The sequence below is a fragment of the Bufo bufo genome, chromosome 2 (assembly GCF_905171765.1).
Source record: "Bufo bufo chromosome 2, aBufBuf1.1, whole genome shotgun sequence".
Taxonomy (NCBI): domain Eukaryota; kingdom Metazoa; phylum Chordata; class Amphibia; order Anura; family Bufonidae; genus Bufo; species Bufo bufo.
This window is the reverse complement of record NC_053390.1, coordinates 22,976,606-22,995,069: the sequence shown is the minus strand read 5'-3', so window position 1 is coordinate 22,995,069 and position 18,464 is coordinate 22,976,606. Positions and strand designations below refer to the sequence as shown.

The window sequence follows — 18,464 nt, the reverse complement described above, 5'->3', positions numbered from 1 at the left end:
ACTGCTCACCGCAGCCAGCGTGAATATAGTTGGGGACAAGCACTGCGACAGACCACAGGGACAGATATGTGTACAGCCATGCCCAGATCCAGCAGCAGCAGCCAAAAGAGATTGCTGAACATGATGGAAGATTATTCAACCACTGCACCAACCAGATGCAATCAGCAAACTGATAGACACCAACTGAACAACCAGGTTTAGTTGTATCTGTGCTGTGCCCTTTCCTCAGCACATACCCTGACCCCATGGCCTTCTGAGTAGACAGTGGACGAGCCGCAGGAATGGGCCCGGTTTGCTATCAGTGTACTGTCTTATCCAGCCTCCAGTGTACTGTCAGAGAAAACATTTGTAAAAATGGATCCATAAGACCTTCTATTGCGGACAGTGGCTATTTATCACCAGCCCAATGATGCCACTGCCGCTGTCTACCTGTCCATCATGTTCCCTACACTGCTACTACTACTCCTACACAGGTGCACATCTCTTTCCTTGTCTGTCAGATTCAATACCGTACTGCTGCAGCTACTACTGCCACCAACGCCACAACTGCTACACCAACACTACCGCAAATCTCCTGCCTTATCTGTCAGATTTCATACCGTACTGCTGCAGCTACTACTGCCACCAATGCCACTACTGCTACACCAACACAACCGCAAATCTCCTGCCTTGTCTGTCAGATTTCATACCGTACTGCTACAGCTACTACTGCCACCAATGCCACTACTGCTACCCTTACACAGGCGCAAATCTTCTGCCTCCTTGTCTGTCAGATTTCATACCGTACTGCTACAGCTACTACTGATGATGTATAGTCTTGTGTACACGCAGTCTTACCCTTAGGGCCTCGATGCGCTTAGCTGGCTGATTCAAGAAGAAGGCATGACACTTTGCCATGGGCCGCAAAGGCCTAGAGAATAAGGCACCTATTCCAGAGACCAATTTCCTAGCACTTATCAAATGGAGAATCAAGAAAAAGGGAGGGAAGGTAGGGGGAATGGAGAAATAATGGGAAGATTCAGACTCCAGCACTCACTTTTTTTGAAGTGTCAAATTCTCCGTCTTTATTTAGCAATTGTGCACAGACAATACAGGACTCAAATTCTCTCTGGTGTAGGCTGTTGAGGTAGGGGGAATCTCAAGGTTCAAAGGGTTCGGACAAGATATAGAGAATGTGAAGAGAACAAAATTAATAAACGTGAGGAAAATGTATATTTAGAATAGAAGGGACAATTACCAACCGTACTGCTACAGCTACTACTGCCACCAATGCCACTACTGCTACCCCTACACAGGCGCAAATCTTCTGCCTCCTTGTCTGTTATGTTTGTACTCATGCTGCTGCAGCTACCACTACACCTGCTGCTATTACTACTACTCCTACACAGCTGCAGATCTCCTACTTTGTCAGGTTAAATATTAACTGCTCCCATTACTACTACTCCAAAACAGGTGAACATCTGCTGCCTTGTCTGTCAGATTTCATACTGTACTGCTGCACTTACTACTGCCACCATTGCCACTACTGCTACTCCTACATAGCCGCAAATCTCCTTCCTTGTGTGTCATGTTTTATACTGTACATCTGCCACTGAAACTACTACTACACCTGCTGCTATTACTTCTACTCCCTGCACAGCTGCAGATCTCCTACTTTGTCAGGTTAATATTGTACTGCTCCCATTTCTACTACCCCTACACAGATGCACATCTCCTGCCTTGTCCGTCAGGTTCAGTACAATACTGCTGCTGCTCCCCAAAAAGTGAGCATTCTTGAAATTCTTGTTCAGAACAAGCCATTGCTTCTGACACCACCCTGAGTGTAAACACTGCCAGACATCCACCCCATTAGAGAGAAGTTTTGGATGATTTATTTTATTTTAAAAAGCATAACAAAGCCAAAAGTGCAATGTGTTGTTAAACAGTTTGCTTATTACCACCGGCCAGTAAATTTAGTAAGCCCAAAATGTCAAACAAGGGGTATTCCGCTGAAGAGGCCTACAGGATTCTGGCCGTGATGGATGAAAGCGATGGGGACGCCTCACCCACTGAATCCAGTGGTTCAGAATATGAACCTGTAGACAGCAGTGGCACTCTAACCGCTAGCAAAGATGACGAGGTTGAGGTCCCTGCTACGGTCAGGCGTACCCGATCCCATGTCAGTGTTCTGCATACCCCGCAGGATGAGCCTCATTTGCAGCAGAGTGGTGCTGGCGCTGATCTTGTTTATGGTGCGGCATACACCAGCAGCGCAGCACATCCTGGACCTTCTACCAGCACTGCCGTATTCCCTGGTGAAGTGGCGAGCACCAGAAGGGCAGTTCAAGCTGTTACGGTGGCACGTTCAGTAACTCCCCCGTCACAGCCACCGCGTTCACAGGCCCGTAGAACCCTTAGTCTCCCAGATGTGCTGGCAAATCCTAATTGGCACTCCCCTGCTTCCGCCACACCCGTATTGCCCCCTTTCACCGCCCAGTCTGGAGTTCGCGTGGAGACAGCTCATTTAGGATCAGCCCTAGAGTTTTTTGAGCTGTTCTTCACCGCGGATCTCTATGACCTAGTTGTGGCAGAAACCAACCGCTATGCCACACAGTTTATTACCGCCAATCCGATAAGCTTCTATGCCCAGCCTTACCGGTGGAAACTAGTCACAGTTTCCGAATTTAATTTTCTTTTGGGCCTTATCCTCAGCATGGGTCTAACTATAAAAAATATATTGCGGTCATATTGGTCTAAAGACCCAATACATTACATGCCCATGTTCTCTGCTGCAATGTCCAGGGCACGTTTTGAGGTCATCATGTGCTTAATGCATTTTACGGACAATAGCACCTGTCATCCAAGAGGCCATCCTGCTTATGACCGGCTCCACAAAATTCGGCCCCTCATAGACCATTTGTCATCCAGATTTGCAGATGCGTATACCCACAATCAAAACATCTGCATAGACGAGTCCCTAGTCATTTTACCGGTCGTCTTGGCATCAAACAGTACATCCCCAGCAAGCGCGCCTGGTATGGGGTCAAACTGTATAAGCTCTGTGAAAGGGCCACAGGCTATACATATCGTTTTAGGGTCTATGAGGGAAAAGACTCAAAACTGGAGCCGGTCGGATGTCCTGACTACCTGGGGAGCAGTGGCAAGATTGTCTGGGACTTGGTGTCACTCTTACTCCACAAGGGGTACCACTTATACGTGGACAATTTTTACTCAAGCGTGGCCCTCTTTCGGCACTTACATCTAGTTGGAATTCAATGCTGTGGCATCGCGCGACCTAGTCGCCGGGGCTTCCCCCAACGGATCGTTAGTACCCGACTTGCAGGGGGGTTAGAGGGTTGCCTTGTGTGACCAAGAACTGCTCGCGGTGAAGTGGAGGGACAAGAGGGACGTTTACCTTCTGTCCACCATTCACGCATACACGACAGTGCAAATTGAAAGGGCAACTGGAGTCATTGTGAAACCCCTCTCTATCCACGACTATAACCTTCACATGGGAGGGGTGGACTTCAATGACCAGATGTTGGCTCCCTATTTAGTGTCCTGCCGCACCAGACGCTGGTATAAGAAGGTGTATATTTAATTCAATTGGCTGTATATAAAAGTTTTGTTCTGTACAGTAAGGCTGGGAGAACAGGATCCTTTCTAAAATTCCAGGAAGAGATCATTTCGGAAATCCTGTATCCAGGAGGGTCCGTGCCCCAAGTCCCTGATGTAGTGAGCCGGCTACATGCCAGACACTTCCCGAGTGTCTATCCTGGTACCCCAACTCAACGTTCCCCAAGAAAAAGATGTCGTGTCTGTAGCAGGGGTGGAATAAGGCGTGACACCACCTTTTTTTGTCCTGACCAGCCTGCCCTATGCATAGGGGAGTGTTTCCGCAAGTTCCACACACAGGTACACTATTAGTGTAGGGATCGCGTGACACAGGACAGGCACACAGGGGTCTTAGGGCCCTTTCACACAGAGCTGCCACAAACCTCTCCTTTCACCTGGGACAAAGTGCATAATGTACTTCGCCACATCTCTGGGCGATTTGCGCTTTGCACATTGTCCCATGGGGAAGGAGAGGTTTGTCCTCTAAAGGTAAAAAAAATCAAAAAAATCACAGGTAAGCAAAAAAGTTAATGTTCTGTTTCAAAAGTTCAATAAAGTTTATAAAAGTTAATGTTCTGTTCAAATGATATATAAAGTTAATGTTAATACATTTATTGTGTTGCGGCCTGTTTTTTTAAATATTTTTTTTACCTTCTAGGTGGACCAAGCGATCAAGCAGCTGCAGCACTGATGTGCATTCTGACAGAAGCATTGCGCTGCTGTCAGAATACACAAAAGTCGGTGTATGCGGCGCTGCAAGACGAGATTTCTCCTCTGCAGTAAAAAAGATACGTTTGCCGAGGATTATGAGCTGAGGGGCGGTGTTCATATGCTTTGGCAAACACTTTGTATAAAAAAAAATAATAATTCCGGCAATGATTTATTCATCCACATCGAATGATGTGAATGGAGAAATCGGGTTTGCCAGGGCATACGAGCTGAGTGGGTTTGGATGTTGGGCGGAGCTCCTATGTCCTGGCAGACGCCTTTCCCCTCCTTTTTTTTTTTTGCCCATTTTTTGGCAGAGATTTTTTCATCCACATTGATCGATGCGAATGAAGAAATCTGTGCCGTTCATTTTATCTTTCAGCCCAGAGGCTGAACGGAAAAATAAATCTCATTACCCGTATGCTCAATATAAGGAGAATAGCAGAAACTCCTAATGCTGGCCATACATGTAATGATTGCGGAGACCCTCAAATGCCAGGGCAGTACAAACACCCCACAAATGACCCCATTTTGGAAAGAAGACACCCCAAGGTATTCGCTGAGGGGCATATTGAGTCCATGAAAGATTTAACTTTTTGTCCCAAGTTAGCGGAAAGGGAGACTTTGTGAGAAAAAAATAAATAAAATCAATTTCCGCTAACTTGTGCCAAAAAAAATTATCTTCTATGAACTCGCCATGCCCCTCACGGAATACCTTGGGGTGTCTTCTTTCCAAAATGGGGTCACATGTTAGGTATTTATACTGCCCTGGCATTTTAGGGGCCCTAAAGTGTGAGAAGAAGTCTGGAGTCCAAATGTCTAAAAATGCCCTCCTAAAAGGTACTCATTGAAATTTGGGCCCCTTTGCGCACCTAGGCTGCAAAAAAGTGTCACACATGTGGTATCACCGTACTCAGGAGAAGTAGGGCAATGTGTTTTTACATATATACAAACTAAGAAGACAGGTTGGCATTAGCAGGAGGTGCTCAAACCCACATGCAGTTGTGCATATATATAGGGGAGCAAATCCTGCACTTGTGGCCCGTTGCTAATGGCAATCCCCAGCAAAATGCATACGGTGGAGGATGCCCGCGGCGAACCACAAGTACCACAATAGACATCCTTCACAAGGTAACAAGTGCGGATGTCATAATTATTATAACAATATAACAAAACAATAACAAAGACAGGTGCACTCTGCAGTCTCACTAAACCCTCAAACTGATTTTAAAATTGAGAGATTAGTCAACATGTCCTACGGTGTAGAACATGTCTAAGCCCGGGCACCACGCCAAGGTTTCTCAAGTAGCCCGGGACCTAACACTCTCCTACCTGAGCCGTATGGGCAATACCAGGAGCCAGTGGGCAAATTACAGGAGCATAAGGCCGACTCACAAACAGCTCACCAGTTACCTCAAGCATGTAGCCATGCTTGCAATGGGAGGAGGGAGGAGTCTGGAAGTCCCACTCAAGACTGGCTGATATGTCCCAGGCCTCACAGGTGCACCTAAAAGGTCCCGGGCTACTTGAGAAACCTTGGCGTGGTGCCCGGGCTTAGACATGTTCTACACCGTAGGACATGTTGACTAATCTCTCCATTTTAAAATAAGTTTGAGGGTTTAGTGAGACTGCAGAGTGCACCTGTCTTTGTTATTGTATTTTTACATATACCCATGCTGGGTGAGAGAAATATCTCTGTAAAATGACAACTTTGTATAAAAAAATTGGAAAAGTTGTCTTTTACAGAGATATTTCTCTCACCCAGCATGGGTATATGTAAAAATACACCCCAAAACACATTGCCCTACTTCTTCTGAGTACGGCGATACCACATGTGTGACACTTTTTTGCAGCCTAGGTGCGCAAAGGGGCCCAAATTCTAAAGAGTACCTTTGGGATTTCACAGGGCATTTTTTACGCATTTGGATTCCAAACTACTTCTCAAGCTTTAGGTCCCCTAAAATGCAAGGGCAGTATAAATACCCCACAAGTAACCCCATTTTGGAAAGAAGACACCCGAGGTATTTTGTGAGGAGTATGGCGAGTTCATGTAAAATTTTATTTTTTGTCACAAGTTAGTGGAATTTGAGACTTTGTAAAAAAAAAATAATAATAATCCTTTTCCACTAACTTGTGCCAAAAAAAAAAAAATATTCTAGGAACTCGCCATGCCCCTCACGGAATACCTTGGGGTGTCGTCTTTCCAAAATGGGGTCACTTGTGGGGTATTTATACTATCCTGGCATTCTAGCACCTCAAGAAACATGACAGGTGCTCAGAAAGTCAGAGCTGCTTCAAAATGCGGAAATTCACATTTTTGTACCATAGTTTGTAAACGCTATAACTTTTGCGCAAACCAATAAATATACACTTATTGAATTTTTTTTATCAAAGACATGTAGCACAATAAATTCTGACACAAACTTGTATAGAAATGTATTTATATTTGAACAATTTAACCAGAGAAAGTTAAAAATACACTTTTTTTGAGAAAATTGCGGCCTATTTTGATTAATATCGGAAAAATGAAAAATCTTAGCAGCAATCAAATACCACCAAAAGAAAGCTGTATTTGTGAGAAGAAAAGGAGGTAAAATTCATTTGGGAGCCAAGTTGCATGACCGAGCAATAAACCGTTAAAGTTGTGAAGTGCCGATTTGTAAAAAAGGGCCTGGTCACTAGGGGGGTATAAACCTGTGGTCCTTAACTGGTTAAGATTGCCAATGCTGCCTTGACGTTAAAGCCCTACAAGACTTTAGAATGTCATCCACAATTTATTAGGGAAATCTGAGCACTGTCACTTTGGTTTGAATTTATTTGTACCCAAATGGAATCTGCTGACTGATTTAATTTTAGAAATTTGCTCCTGCGTGCCTTCTCTGATGTGTAACAAGATCTGTTTTTTGTGCAAAACATTTCCCACATTCTGAACATGAATAAGGCTTCTTTTCTGTGTGAAATCTCTGATGTGTAACAAGATTTGATTTTTGTGTAAAACATTTCCCACATTCTGAACACAAATACGGCTTCTCTCCTGTGTGACTTCTCTTATGTCTAACAAGACCTGATGTATCTGTAAAACATTTCCCACATTCTGAACATGAATATGGCTTCTCTCCTGTGTGAAATCTCTGATGTGTAACAAGTTCTGATTTCTGTATAAAACATTTCCCACATTCTGAACACAAATATGGCTTCTTTCCTGTGTGACTTCTCTCATGCTTAACAAGATCTGATTTTTGTGTAAAACATTTCCCACATTCTGAGCATGAATAAGGCTTCTTTCCTGTGTGAAATCTCTGATGTGTAACAAGATTAGTTTTTTGTGTAAAACATTTCCCACATTCTGAACACAAATATGGCTTCTCTCCTGTGTGACGTCTCTCATGCTTAACAAGATCAGATTTTTGTGTAAAACATTTCCCACATTCTGAACATGAATATGGCTTCTTTCCTGTGTGAAATCTCTGATGTGTAACAAGATTCGATTTTTCTGTAAAACATTTCCCACATTCTGAACACGAAAACGGCTTCTCTCCTGTGTGACATCTCTTATGTCTAACAAGACCTGATGTATCTGTAAAACATTTCCCACATTCTGAACATGAATATGGCTTCTCTCCTGTGTGAAATCTCTGATGTGTAACAAGTTCTGATTTCTGTGTAAAACATTTCCCACATTCTGAACACAAATATGGTTTCTCTCCTGTGTGACTTCTCTCATGCTTAACAAGAGTTGATTTTTGTGCAAAACATTTCCCACATTCTGAACATGAATAAGGCTTCTTTCCTATGTGAAATCTCTGATGTGTAACAAGATTTGTTTTTTGTGTAAAACATTTCCCACATTCTAAACACAAATATGGCTTCTCTCCAGTGTGACTTCTCTCATGCTTAACAAGAGCTGATTTTTGTGTAAAACATTTCCCACATTCTGAACAGGAATATGGCTTCTCTCCTGTGTGACTTCTCTTATGTCTAACAAGACCTGATTGATCTTTAAAACATTTCCCACATTCTGAACATGAAAACGGCTTCTCTCCTGTGTGACTTCTCTCATGCCTAACAAGATCAGATTTTTGTGTAAAACATTTCTCACATTCTGAACATGGATATGGCTTCTCTCCTGTGTGACTTCTCTTATGTCTAACAAGACCTGATTGATCTTTAAAACATTTTCCACATTCTGAACATGAATATGGGTTCTCTCCTGTGTGAATTCTCTCATGTATAGCAAGATTTGATTTAATTTTAAAACTTTTTCCATATTCTGAACATTTAAACATCTCTCCTATGTGGCTTTTTTTATGTCTAACAAGATGTGATTTATCTGTACAGCACTTCCCACATTCTGAACAGGAGTATGGCTTCTCCACAGCGCGAATTCTTGAGTATGTAGAAAGACTTGATCTTTTTGTGAACTCTTTACCACAGTGAAACATTTCACCCTCCTTCTGGTCAAGAGAAGGGTCTTCATAATTAGGAAGATTATATGACAGATCTGTACTGTGAAGTCCTGGATGTACATTAATATTTTCTCCTGAAGTGCGCAGCATATCTTCATCTTCTACTTTATAATTTAGTGACAACAAGTTTCCTTCAGAATTTGTACTGGGATTTTCTGCTAAGATAAAAAATAAAATTTGTGGGATTTTTTATAATCTAGAGTAGACAAATTTATAGATTTCCTATTAGGCTGGAAGTGGATCCAGCAGGAACTAGAGGTATATAGTAAGTCATTGATTTTACAGACACTTCTGGCTTTGGTTCAAAAAGCAGCACCAAAACTGAATGTGTGATTCCAGCCATTTAAAGTTTTCTATAACACAAAGTTCAGGATTCTGGTCTACACCTAATTTTATTACCCAAATCTAGCTAAAAATCATGAAAAACCCAACAAGCCTGTCTTCTGACAACATATTTGACATTTCTATGCCAAGTGGGCATCACACTAATACAATAAGTTAACGTAAAAGGATCCATCACTGCATTCCTCATCACAAACTGCATTCACTATTAAATCAATCTCTTAGACCTGATGGACATGGTGGTTTTACTAGTAAAATCCATACTATAATGCCCACCTATGGATTAGCTGACAAGCTCTTTTTAATGTACCTCCTCTTCTGCTGCTGATATCTCACACTGCAAAACCCCTTTAACCATTATGAAAAAAAATTAAATAATCCATAGATTTTGCAAAGCCTCAATGCACAATGAAAGTACATGAAGGTCACTGGCGGCATGTAATTCCTGCACGAGGTACATATAACTCATCATGATATCACAGACACAAAAGCTGTGCCCACATAATCCCCAGTGATCACTGTCAGCTGGATAAGGGGAACACTACATGATGTGATGGGGACATCTCCAATCAAAGAGCAGCGCAGCAGCCGGTGATCAGATTCTCCTCCTGCCCTGAAGGCACCAAGGACAGAATCTGAAGTCACTTTCTCCATTCATGATTCCATACCTGTGGTGACATCTCCTGGAATGTCCTCCTCCTCCTCACTCTTACACGGGGGATCGCCCATCATCCTCTCTTCTTCATCCTCCACTTTAATATCAGTCAGATCTTCCCCCTGATTTGTCATCTGTAACAATTCAGTACAAAACAGCAGACAGGTGGGAAATCTAACAGATCTACATGAGAGACCCCCACAATCTATGACCCCTCTATAACTGCAGGGGGGGGCTATGACCCCCCTATATAGATGTGTATAGGGCTCAGCTCCATCTACCTGAGGATTCTCTGGGACCTTCTCCTCTGGACAGTCCTGGGAATACAGAGGACGGGGACATCTCTCTGGTGGATTTCTCCTCCTGGATCCATCTGTGGAGACACAAGCACACAGTGACTGAATACATGGCCTCCTGTAGATCTGTCTATAGATCAGACTCTTCTCTCAGCTCCTTCACTTCTAGGTTTAGTTATCAGGAGGAAATAACAATATTCTCTCTCTCACCACCTATGCCGAGGTCTCAGCACCTAGCAGGCCACAGGCCCAAAGTATCCTCTGGTCTATGAGAGCAAATGGCAGGCAGTGGGATGATGGCTCCTTCTTCACAATAGTACATTTTGAGAATGAGCATACAGATATATATGGCTGGGGGGAGTGAATCCTTTTAACAGCCTTCTACAGCACCAGAGGACACCTCTGCTTATGAGGTAAATTTCAAGAGATAGAATCCACATCAAAGTACAAGGCTCACTAATGACTAGTGCGCGGAGGAGAAGACTATCTGGTCTGATCCCACAGAAGAGCTACTGAAGAACAAACTGCTGACAACATTACTGCCGACAATGATGGAAAAGGAGAGACAGACGACAGATCCTCCTATCATCTTCCGTAGGAACTGGGTTAGGCAAGAGATGAAGAGCTCAACAATCATCTACTGCATCAAAAAGGGGCATCTGCACCGAGACATCCCCCAACAGCTCCTGGAGGAGAATTACTTTAGCAGGAAGCCACCGGAGATCCTTCAGGTGAATGGAACCCATCAATATGTCTGACTTACAAGGAAAATTCAGGGACTTAACGTCATGTGTAAAGAGTCTAACCTTTGGTGCTCCTCCATTACATGTCACTGCACACACGTGTATACACTGCACATGACGGCTCTTACCTTGTGATATAAGAGGCTGGTGCTCCTCCATTACATGTCACTGCACACACGTGTATACACTGCACATGACGGCTCTTACCTTGTGATATAAGAGGCTGGTGCTCCTCCATTACATGTCACTGCACACACGTGTATACACTGCACATGACGGCTCTTACCTTGTGATATAAGAGGCTGGTGCTCCTCCATTACATGTCACTGCACACACGTGTATACACTGCACATGACGGCTCTTACCTTGTGATATAAGAGGCTGGTGCTCCTCCATTACATGTCACTGCACACACGTGTATACACTGCACATGACGGCTCTTACCTTGTGATATAAGAGGCTGGTGCTCCTCCATTACATGTCACTGCACACACGTGTACACACTGCACATGACGGCTCTTACCTTGTGATATAAGAGGCTGGTGCTCCTCCATTACATGTCACTGCACACACGTGTATACACTGCACATGACGGGTCTTACCCTGTGATATAAGAGGCTGGTGCTCCTCCATTACATGTCACTGCACACACGTGTATACACTGCACATGACGGCTCTTACCTTGTGATATAAGAGGCTGGTGCTCCTCCATTACATGTCACTGCACACACGTGTATACACTGCACATGACGGGTCTTACCTTGTGATATAAGAGGCTGGTGCTCCTCCATTACATGTCACTGCACACACGTGTATACACTGCACATGACGGCTCTTACCCTGTGATATAAGAGGCTGGTGCTCCTCCATTACATGTCACTGCACACACGTGTATACACTGCACATGACGGGTCTTACCTTGTGATATAAGAGGCTGGTGCTCCTCCATTACATGTCACTGCACACACGTGTATACACTGCACATGACGGGTCTTACCCTGTGATATAAGAGTCTGGTGCTCCTCCATTACATGTCACTGCACACACGTGTATACACTGCACATCACGGCTCTTACCTTGTGATATAAGAGGCTGGTGCTCCTCTATTATGGCCTCCTTGTACAGATCCTTGTGTCCTTCTATATACTCCCACTCCTCCATGGAGAAATAGACAGTGACGTCCTGACACCTTATAGGAACCTGACAACACAATGACACCGTCATCACCCAGACCCCTCCAGTGCTGTTACTGGAGAATTTCCCAGCATTCCCAGCAGTGTCACCTCTCCAGTCAGCAGCTCCATCATCTTGTGGGTGAGCTCTAGGATCTTCTGCTCATGTATCAGGGGGTGAGGGGGAGGCTCTGTGATGGGGGGAGGGGTCCTGCTCCGCCCTCCTGACTCCTGGAGATGGATGATGGGAGTCACACAGTCCCCTGATGTCTTCTTCACTATTGTGTACTCCTGTGGATGGAGAGAGACACTTAGAGAATAAACCCTTCAGGGGCCATGTGCTCTCCTCCGGCCCTCTCCTCCTGGTACAACGTGCCTACTTACCTTCTCATGGCTCCTACAACATAACTATTGGTCACTGGTCACTTGACACATCACTCACCATACTGGGGGTTGATCTTCAGGTTCTCATCACTTGGAAGGTCTGGAGGCCGTTCTCCAGGACCCTGGACTCTTCCTATCACTTCCTATGATGGATTCTCCTTCCCGATGTCTGACTTGTTACAGAATACAATACAGAGGAGAGAAATCTAGAAAAGTTTACCTCTCCGCTCAGCAGGGAGATGATCTCCAAGGTGAGGTCTAATATTCTTCTGCTGATCTCCTTCCTGTCCATCCTTGGTGGCTCATTCAGGAGAAGACGAGAGAACTGGAGGAGCTGGAGCTCAGCAATAGAGTTGATGAAGGACCTGTGATGATGTCACCATCATGTGATTAGTGACTCCCTGCCCAGCCCCGCCCCCTGCACTGATCACATGACAGTGACATCACCCCAGGTCCTTCAGCTCTGGCAGTGCAGCAGATACTGGGCAGGTCCTGGTCGGTAGTCAGGGCTCTTGTTCTCTCTGGTATCAGCCATTCCTCCAGCCTGCAGGTAAGATGAGCTGTGAGGAGACAGTGTGGTGGAGAGCTCAGACATGTCACCTCTGGAGATTCTCCTCCATTACACACAAGGAATCCTTCTCCGCTCCTCAGCTTAGTATGATGGGGGGAGTAGTAGTGGGGAGAGTGGGGGTTGAACTCATTCGCTGGCCCCTGACTGTCCTGGTGAGGGGCCCCTGCATCCAGGAGGAGAATGAATGGAGCGGGGCCCGGCCTGAGCTCAGCTCTCTCCAGTCTCTTCTCTAGGAGTTGTGGACACAGCTGAGCACAGCCCAGAGGTGGGACCTGCATCAATCAGACGTTTATCTCCTGTGGAGCCACCAGAAATCTCCATTTTGGGGCCCCTGGAATCCATGTGGTGGGGGCTCTGAGAAGCGGGGCCCCTCCAGGCTCAGGAAGTGCGGTTCTGGAGGTGACATCTGGTCTTGTCCCCTGGATGATTTCCTCTCCTCTTCTCATAAAGGCGTCTGCAGTACTAGAAGCCTCCAGCTCCTCCAGTTCTCTCCTCTTCTCCTGAATGACCACCAAGGATGGACAGGAAGGAGATCAGCAGAAGAATATTAGACCTCTCCTTGGAGATCATCTCCCTGCTGAGCGGAGAGGTAAACTTTTCTAGATTTCTCTCCTCTTTATTGTATTCTGTAACAAGTCAGACATCGGAAGGAGAATCCATCATAGGAAGTGATAGGAAGAGTCCAGGGTCCTGTAGAACGGCCTCCAGACCTTCCAATTGACGGAGAACCTGAAGATCAGCCCCCAGTATGGTGAGTGATGGATCATGTGACCAGTGCCCAATAGTCATGTTGTAGGAGCCATGAGAAGGTAAGTAGGCACGTTGTACCAGGAGGAAAGGGCCGGAGGAGAGCACATGGCCCCTGAAGGGTTTATTCCCTAAGTGTCTCTCTCCATCCACAGGAGTACACAATAGTGAAGAAGACATCGGGGGACTGTGTGACTCCCATCATCCATCTCCAGGAGTCAGGAGGGCGGAGCAGGACCCCTCACCCCATCACAGAGCCTCCCCCTCACCCCCTAATACATGAGCAGAAGATCATAGAACTCACCCACAAGATGATGGAGCTGCTGACTGGAGAGGTGACACTGCTGGGAATGCTGGGAAATTCTCCAGTAACAGCACTGGAGGGGTCTGGGTGATGACGGTGTCATTGTGTTGTCAGGTTCCTATAAGGTGTCAGGACGTCACTGTCTATTTCTCCATGGAGGAGTGGGAGTATATAGAAGGACACAAGGATCTGTACAAGGAGGCCATGATGGAGGAGCACCAGCCTCTTATATCACAGGGTAAGAGCCGTCATGTGCAGTGTATACACGTGTGTGCAGTGACATGTAATGGAGGAGCACCAGCCTCTTATATCACAGGGTAAGTGCCGTCATGTGCAGTGTATACACGTGTGTGCAGTGACATGTAATGGAGGAGCACCAGCCTCTTATATCACAAGGTAAGAGCCGTCATGTGCAGTGTATACACATGTGTGCAGTGACATGTAATGGAGGAGCACCAGCCTCTTATATCACAAGGTAAGAGCCGTCATGTGCAGTGTATACACGTGTGTGCAGTGACATGTAATGGAGGAGCACCAGCCTCTTATATCACAAGGTAAGAGCCGTCATGTGCAGTGTGTACACGTGTGTGCAGTGACATGTAATGGAGGAGCACCAGCCTCTTATATCACAAGGTAAGACCCGTCATGTGCAGTGTATACACGTGTGTGCAGTGACATGTAATGGAGGAGCACCAGCCTCTTATATGACAAGGTAAGAGCCGTCATGTGCAGTGTATACACGTGTGTGCAGTGACATGTAATGGAGGAGCACCAGCCTCTTATATCACAAGGTAAGACCCGTCATGTGCAGTGTATACACGTGTGTGCAGTGACATGTAATGGAGGAGCACCAGCCTCTTATATCACAAGGTAAGAGCCGTCATGTGCAGTGTATACACGTGTGTGCAGTGACATGTAATGGAGGAGCACCAGCCTCTTATATCACAGGGTAAGAGCCGTCATGTGCAGTGTGTACACGTGTGTGCAGTGACATGTAATGGAGGAGCACCAGCCTCTTATATGACAAGGTAAGAGCCGTCATGTGCAGTGTGTACACGTGTGTGCAGTGACATGTAATGGAGGAGCACCAGCCTCTTATATCACAAGGTAAGACCCGTCATGTGCAGTGTATACACGTGTGTGCAGTGACATGTAATGGAGGAGCACCAGCCTCTTATATCACAGGGTAAGAGCCGTCATGTGCAGTGTATACTATTGCTGCAGTAAACGATTATTTTAGTAATCGAGTACTCTATCGATTATTTTTTACGATTAATCGAGATAAGAAAAAAAAGGAATTAATAGACTGTTTTCCCTTATAAAAACTCATCAGACCCCAACACCCTTCGTTCCCCCCTGTGCGATCAGCCCAAGTGCATCAGTTCCCCTTGTGCCATCATCTCCACTCCCCCAGTGCCATCAGTATGGCAGGTACAGCACTATGAAGTGCCTTTTACGCTGTGGCATTAGAAGAATTTTGGTATCTCTGACTTTTAGTCTAACCAGACTGTCTATTACTCTGTAATTCCTCTAGCGCCGTTCTATGGAAACAGTAGGTTTAAAGAGCACACCAAATGCTTGAAAATAACTTTTTTATTAACTTAAACTTTTCTTCAAATTTAACAGTGCCGCCTCCGCAGCAGATAGTCCATGTACATAACATGTGTTGAAAAGATATCACAAAATGGCGGTATACATAAGATGGTGGTTCAACTGTTCAATCTTGTCTTTCAACATAAAATGGTGGATATATTTCTGTCTTGAGTATCTGTATTCTCTCTTTAAGTTATCTAAGCACTTTATGATCTCTCTGAGAGGTATATCTGAGGTCTAACTAACTGTTCACTTGCAGTATGCAGTTAGCAGTAACTATTTGGTTGTATGCAATTTGGATTGCAATATGTAATCTGAATGCTTGCAATGGTATGCTTACAATTGTAGCTTGCAATTTGAAACTTGCAATTGTATGGCTCAGAATGCTTTCAATTTGGTGGAACTGTAAGTAAACACATATATAACTGGTTCAGTATACAGTTCTAATCACAATACTAACAATATGAACATTATATAACTGTTTTAAATACCTATATTGGCCTCTTGTTCGCATAAAACACAGCTCTCAATGGAGTGAATGTCTCTTCATCTCCTGTCTCTGGTGAATAATGATTCTAGCAGCAGAAGTTGGGGGAATTCCCAGACAGGCTGTGTGTGAGGCTGGCTGTGATAGGTGAAAACTCTTGCTGTGTGAGAAGCTGGCTTTGATTGGTCTAGACTTCTGCCCAGTAACAACAGATTAAAAACTGTCACGACTGTGACTGATCCAGACAGGTCTGGGAGGAGAAGGTCGCAGCGACTTGCTACTCGCGATAGCTTGTGAGTTTGCTCCGTGGTTCAGGGTATGTCATCTGGGTTTTGCCTTGTGAACCTTTTTGTCCTGACTGGGAGTTTGTAGGCATCCTTCTCAGGTGAGTCCTGTCTGCCACTCCCAGCTACTATATTAGTTTCAGTTTCACTTGCAGTCATTTTCAGATATAGTCCTTACTTCCAGTGCTACTCTGACCTTGGAAGGAGATCGTTTGATGGTGTTGCTGTGGAGCTCTTGTCCGGCGTGGACTGTCGTGTTTGGGATCGCCTTCTCTGCTCGTGACTGGATAAGTCTATCTTTGCTATAGATTGTTTGTTGCTGTCTTCCCCTGCTGTTCTCCTAGACGTGAGTGATGGTGACTAGCGCTCCCATCGGCCTTTCCCCAGTCCAGTCTTGGTAGGGCGACTGAGGGTTTAGGCATCCAGCTCGCCGCACGGGTTCACACCCCGTCTAGGGTATCAGGGTAGACAGGTGCCAGCTTAGGGTTAGTCAGGGATGGCCATTCTATTTCCCATCCGTAGATAAGGGTCCCCCTTCCCCTCCGTCTGGTGCGACACGACTGCTGCTGGGATAGCGGTCGTGACAGTATATCTGGCCTTTTAGAAAAAGAAAAAAAAAGTGACATTTCTTTTTTTTTTTTTGCTTGCTGTTTTGCTTTGTATTTTTCTGTTCCACTATGGATCCGGTTTCGGTTTTGGCGAAACAATTACAGGGGTTATCCCTTGAAGTGGCAGGATTAAAAGCAACAGTGCTGCAGCAGCAATCCTTGGGTTCCACCGTTGCTACGGGAAACCAAGGTACTCCTGAGCCAAAAGTGGCTTTACCTGATAGGTTCTCTGGAGGGAGAGACCAATTTGTAACCTTCAGAGAAGCTTGCAAGTTGTTCTTCAGGTTACGCCCTAGATCCTCCGGCGGTGAGGAACAACGGGTGGGCATTGTAATTTCTCTCCTGCAAGGAGATCCGCAGGCTTGGGCTTTCTCCCTACCATCAGACTCTCCGGCCTTACGATCAGTGGAGGAGTTTTTTGAAGCCCTGGGTCTCGTATATGATGACCCGGACAGGGTCTCACTGGCTGAGTCTAAGCTACGTAGACTTCGGCAAGAGAACCGGTCTGCTGAACTATATTGTTCCGAATTCCGTAGGTGGGCTACTGATACGTTATGGAACGACTCGGCCCTTAGGAGTCAGTTCTGCCAGGGGTTGTCTGAAAAATTAAAAGACGCGCTGGCGGTATACGAGGTCCCTGGGTCTCTTGAGGCTGCTATGTCTCTGTCCATAAGAATCGACAGACGACTCAGGGAGAGACTATTAAATTTTTCGGAGGCCTCTATAGGGCAGGGATCGGTCTGTTATGGTCCAGGCGAACCAATGCAAATAGGGGGCGCCACTAGACGGGTGAATCCTCCTCCTCCTAAGTTCCGCCGTAGGTCAGAGGTTTGTTTTCGTTGTGGGGGGAGGGGTCATTTTGTAAAGGTTTGTCCCTCAGAACCCAAGAGACCACAAACTAAGGAGCCGCCGGAAAACTAGAGTCCCCAGATTGTGCGGAGGAGAACAGTCTGGGCGTATTCGTTTCCTCCATACGCATGTCTCAGTTTTTGTTGTCCGCTACCGTTGAGGCGGGCAATAAGACTGAGATCTGTTCCGTCTTTTTGGACAGTGGGGCGGGGGTCAACTTGGTGGATTCACGGTTTGCTCAGGCTCTGGGTTTAATTTCGGAACCGGTATGCAGAACTATTCCTGTGTTTGCCATCGACTCCTCCCCTCTTACTCAGAGAGAGTTAACTCAGATCATCCATAATATCCATCTGCAGGTAGGGGACCTCCATAAAGAGCATATCTCTTGTTATGTCCTGGACGGTCTTCCGGCTCCTATGGTATTGGGGCTTCCCTGGCTGGTGACTCACAATCCAGTGGTGGATTGGCAGGCCGGGGAGATTGTGGAGTGGAGTGAACATTGTAAGGACAACTGCTTGAGTAGTAGGTGCTCTACACTCTCTGTAACATCTTTACCTGCCTTTCTGTCAGATTTTATGGATGTGTTCTCTGAGAAGGGTTGTCAGGGGTTACCACCTCATCGTCCATATGATTGCCCAATTAATCTATTACCTGGGGCAAA

The 18,464-nt window shown here is 45.6% G+C and overlaps 1 protein-coding gene across 2 annotated transcripts; it reads right to left on the bottom strand.

The window, feature by feature from the left end:
- Nucleotides 1-7,009: 7,009 nt before the first annotated feature.
- Nucleotides 7,010-9,803, bottom strand: LOC120991134 (zinc finger protein OZF-like). Of its 2 annotated transcripts, none has more exons than XM_040420036.1 (2): nt 9,779-9,803; nt 7,010-8,923 (listed from the first exon to the last, which is right to left on the bottom strand). In XM_040420036.1, exon 2 carries the CDS (start codon nt 8,856-8,858, stop codon nt 7,155-7,157), a length of 1,704 nt encoding a protein of 567 aa, XP_040275970.1. In that variant the 5' UTR covers nt 8,859-8,923; nt 9,779-9,803; the 3' UTR covers nt 7,010-7,154. The 2 variants fall into 2 exon arrangements, with proteins under 2 accessions (XP_040275970.1, XP_040275971.1); XM_040420037.1 differs by having other exon boundaries at nt 7,010-8,926; nt 9,779-9,798.
- Nucleotides 9,804-18,464: the final 8,661 nt, after the last annotated feature.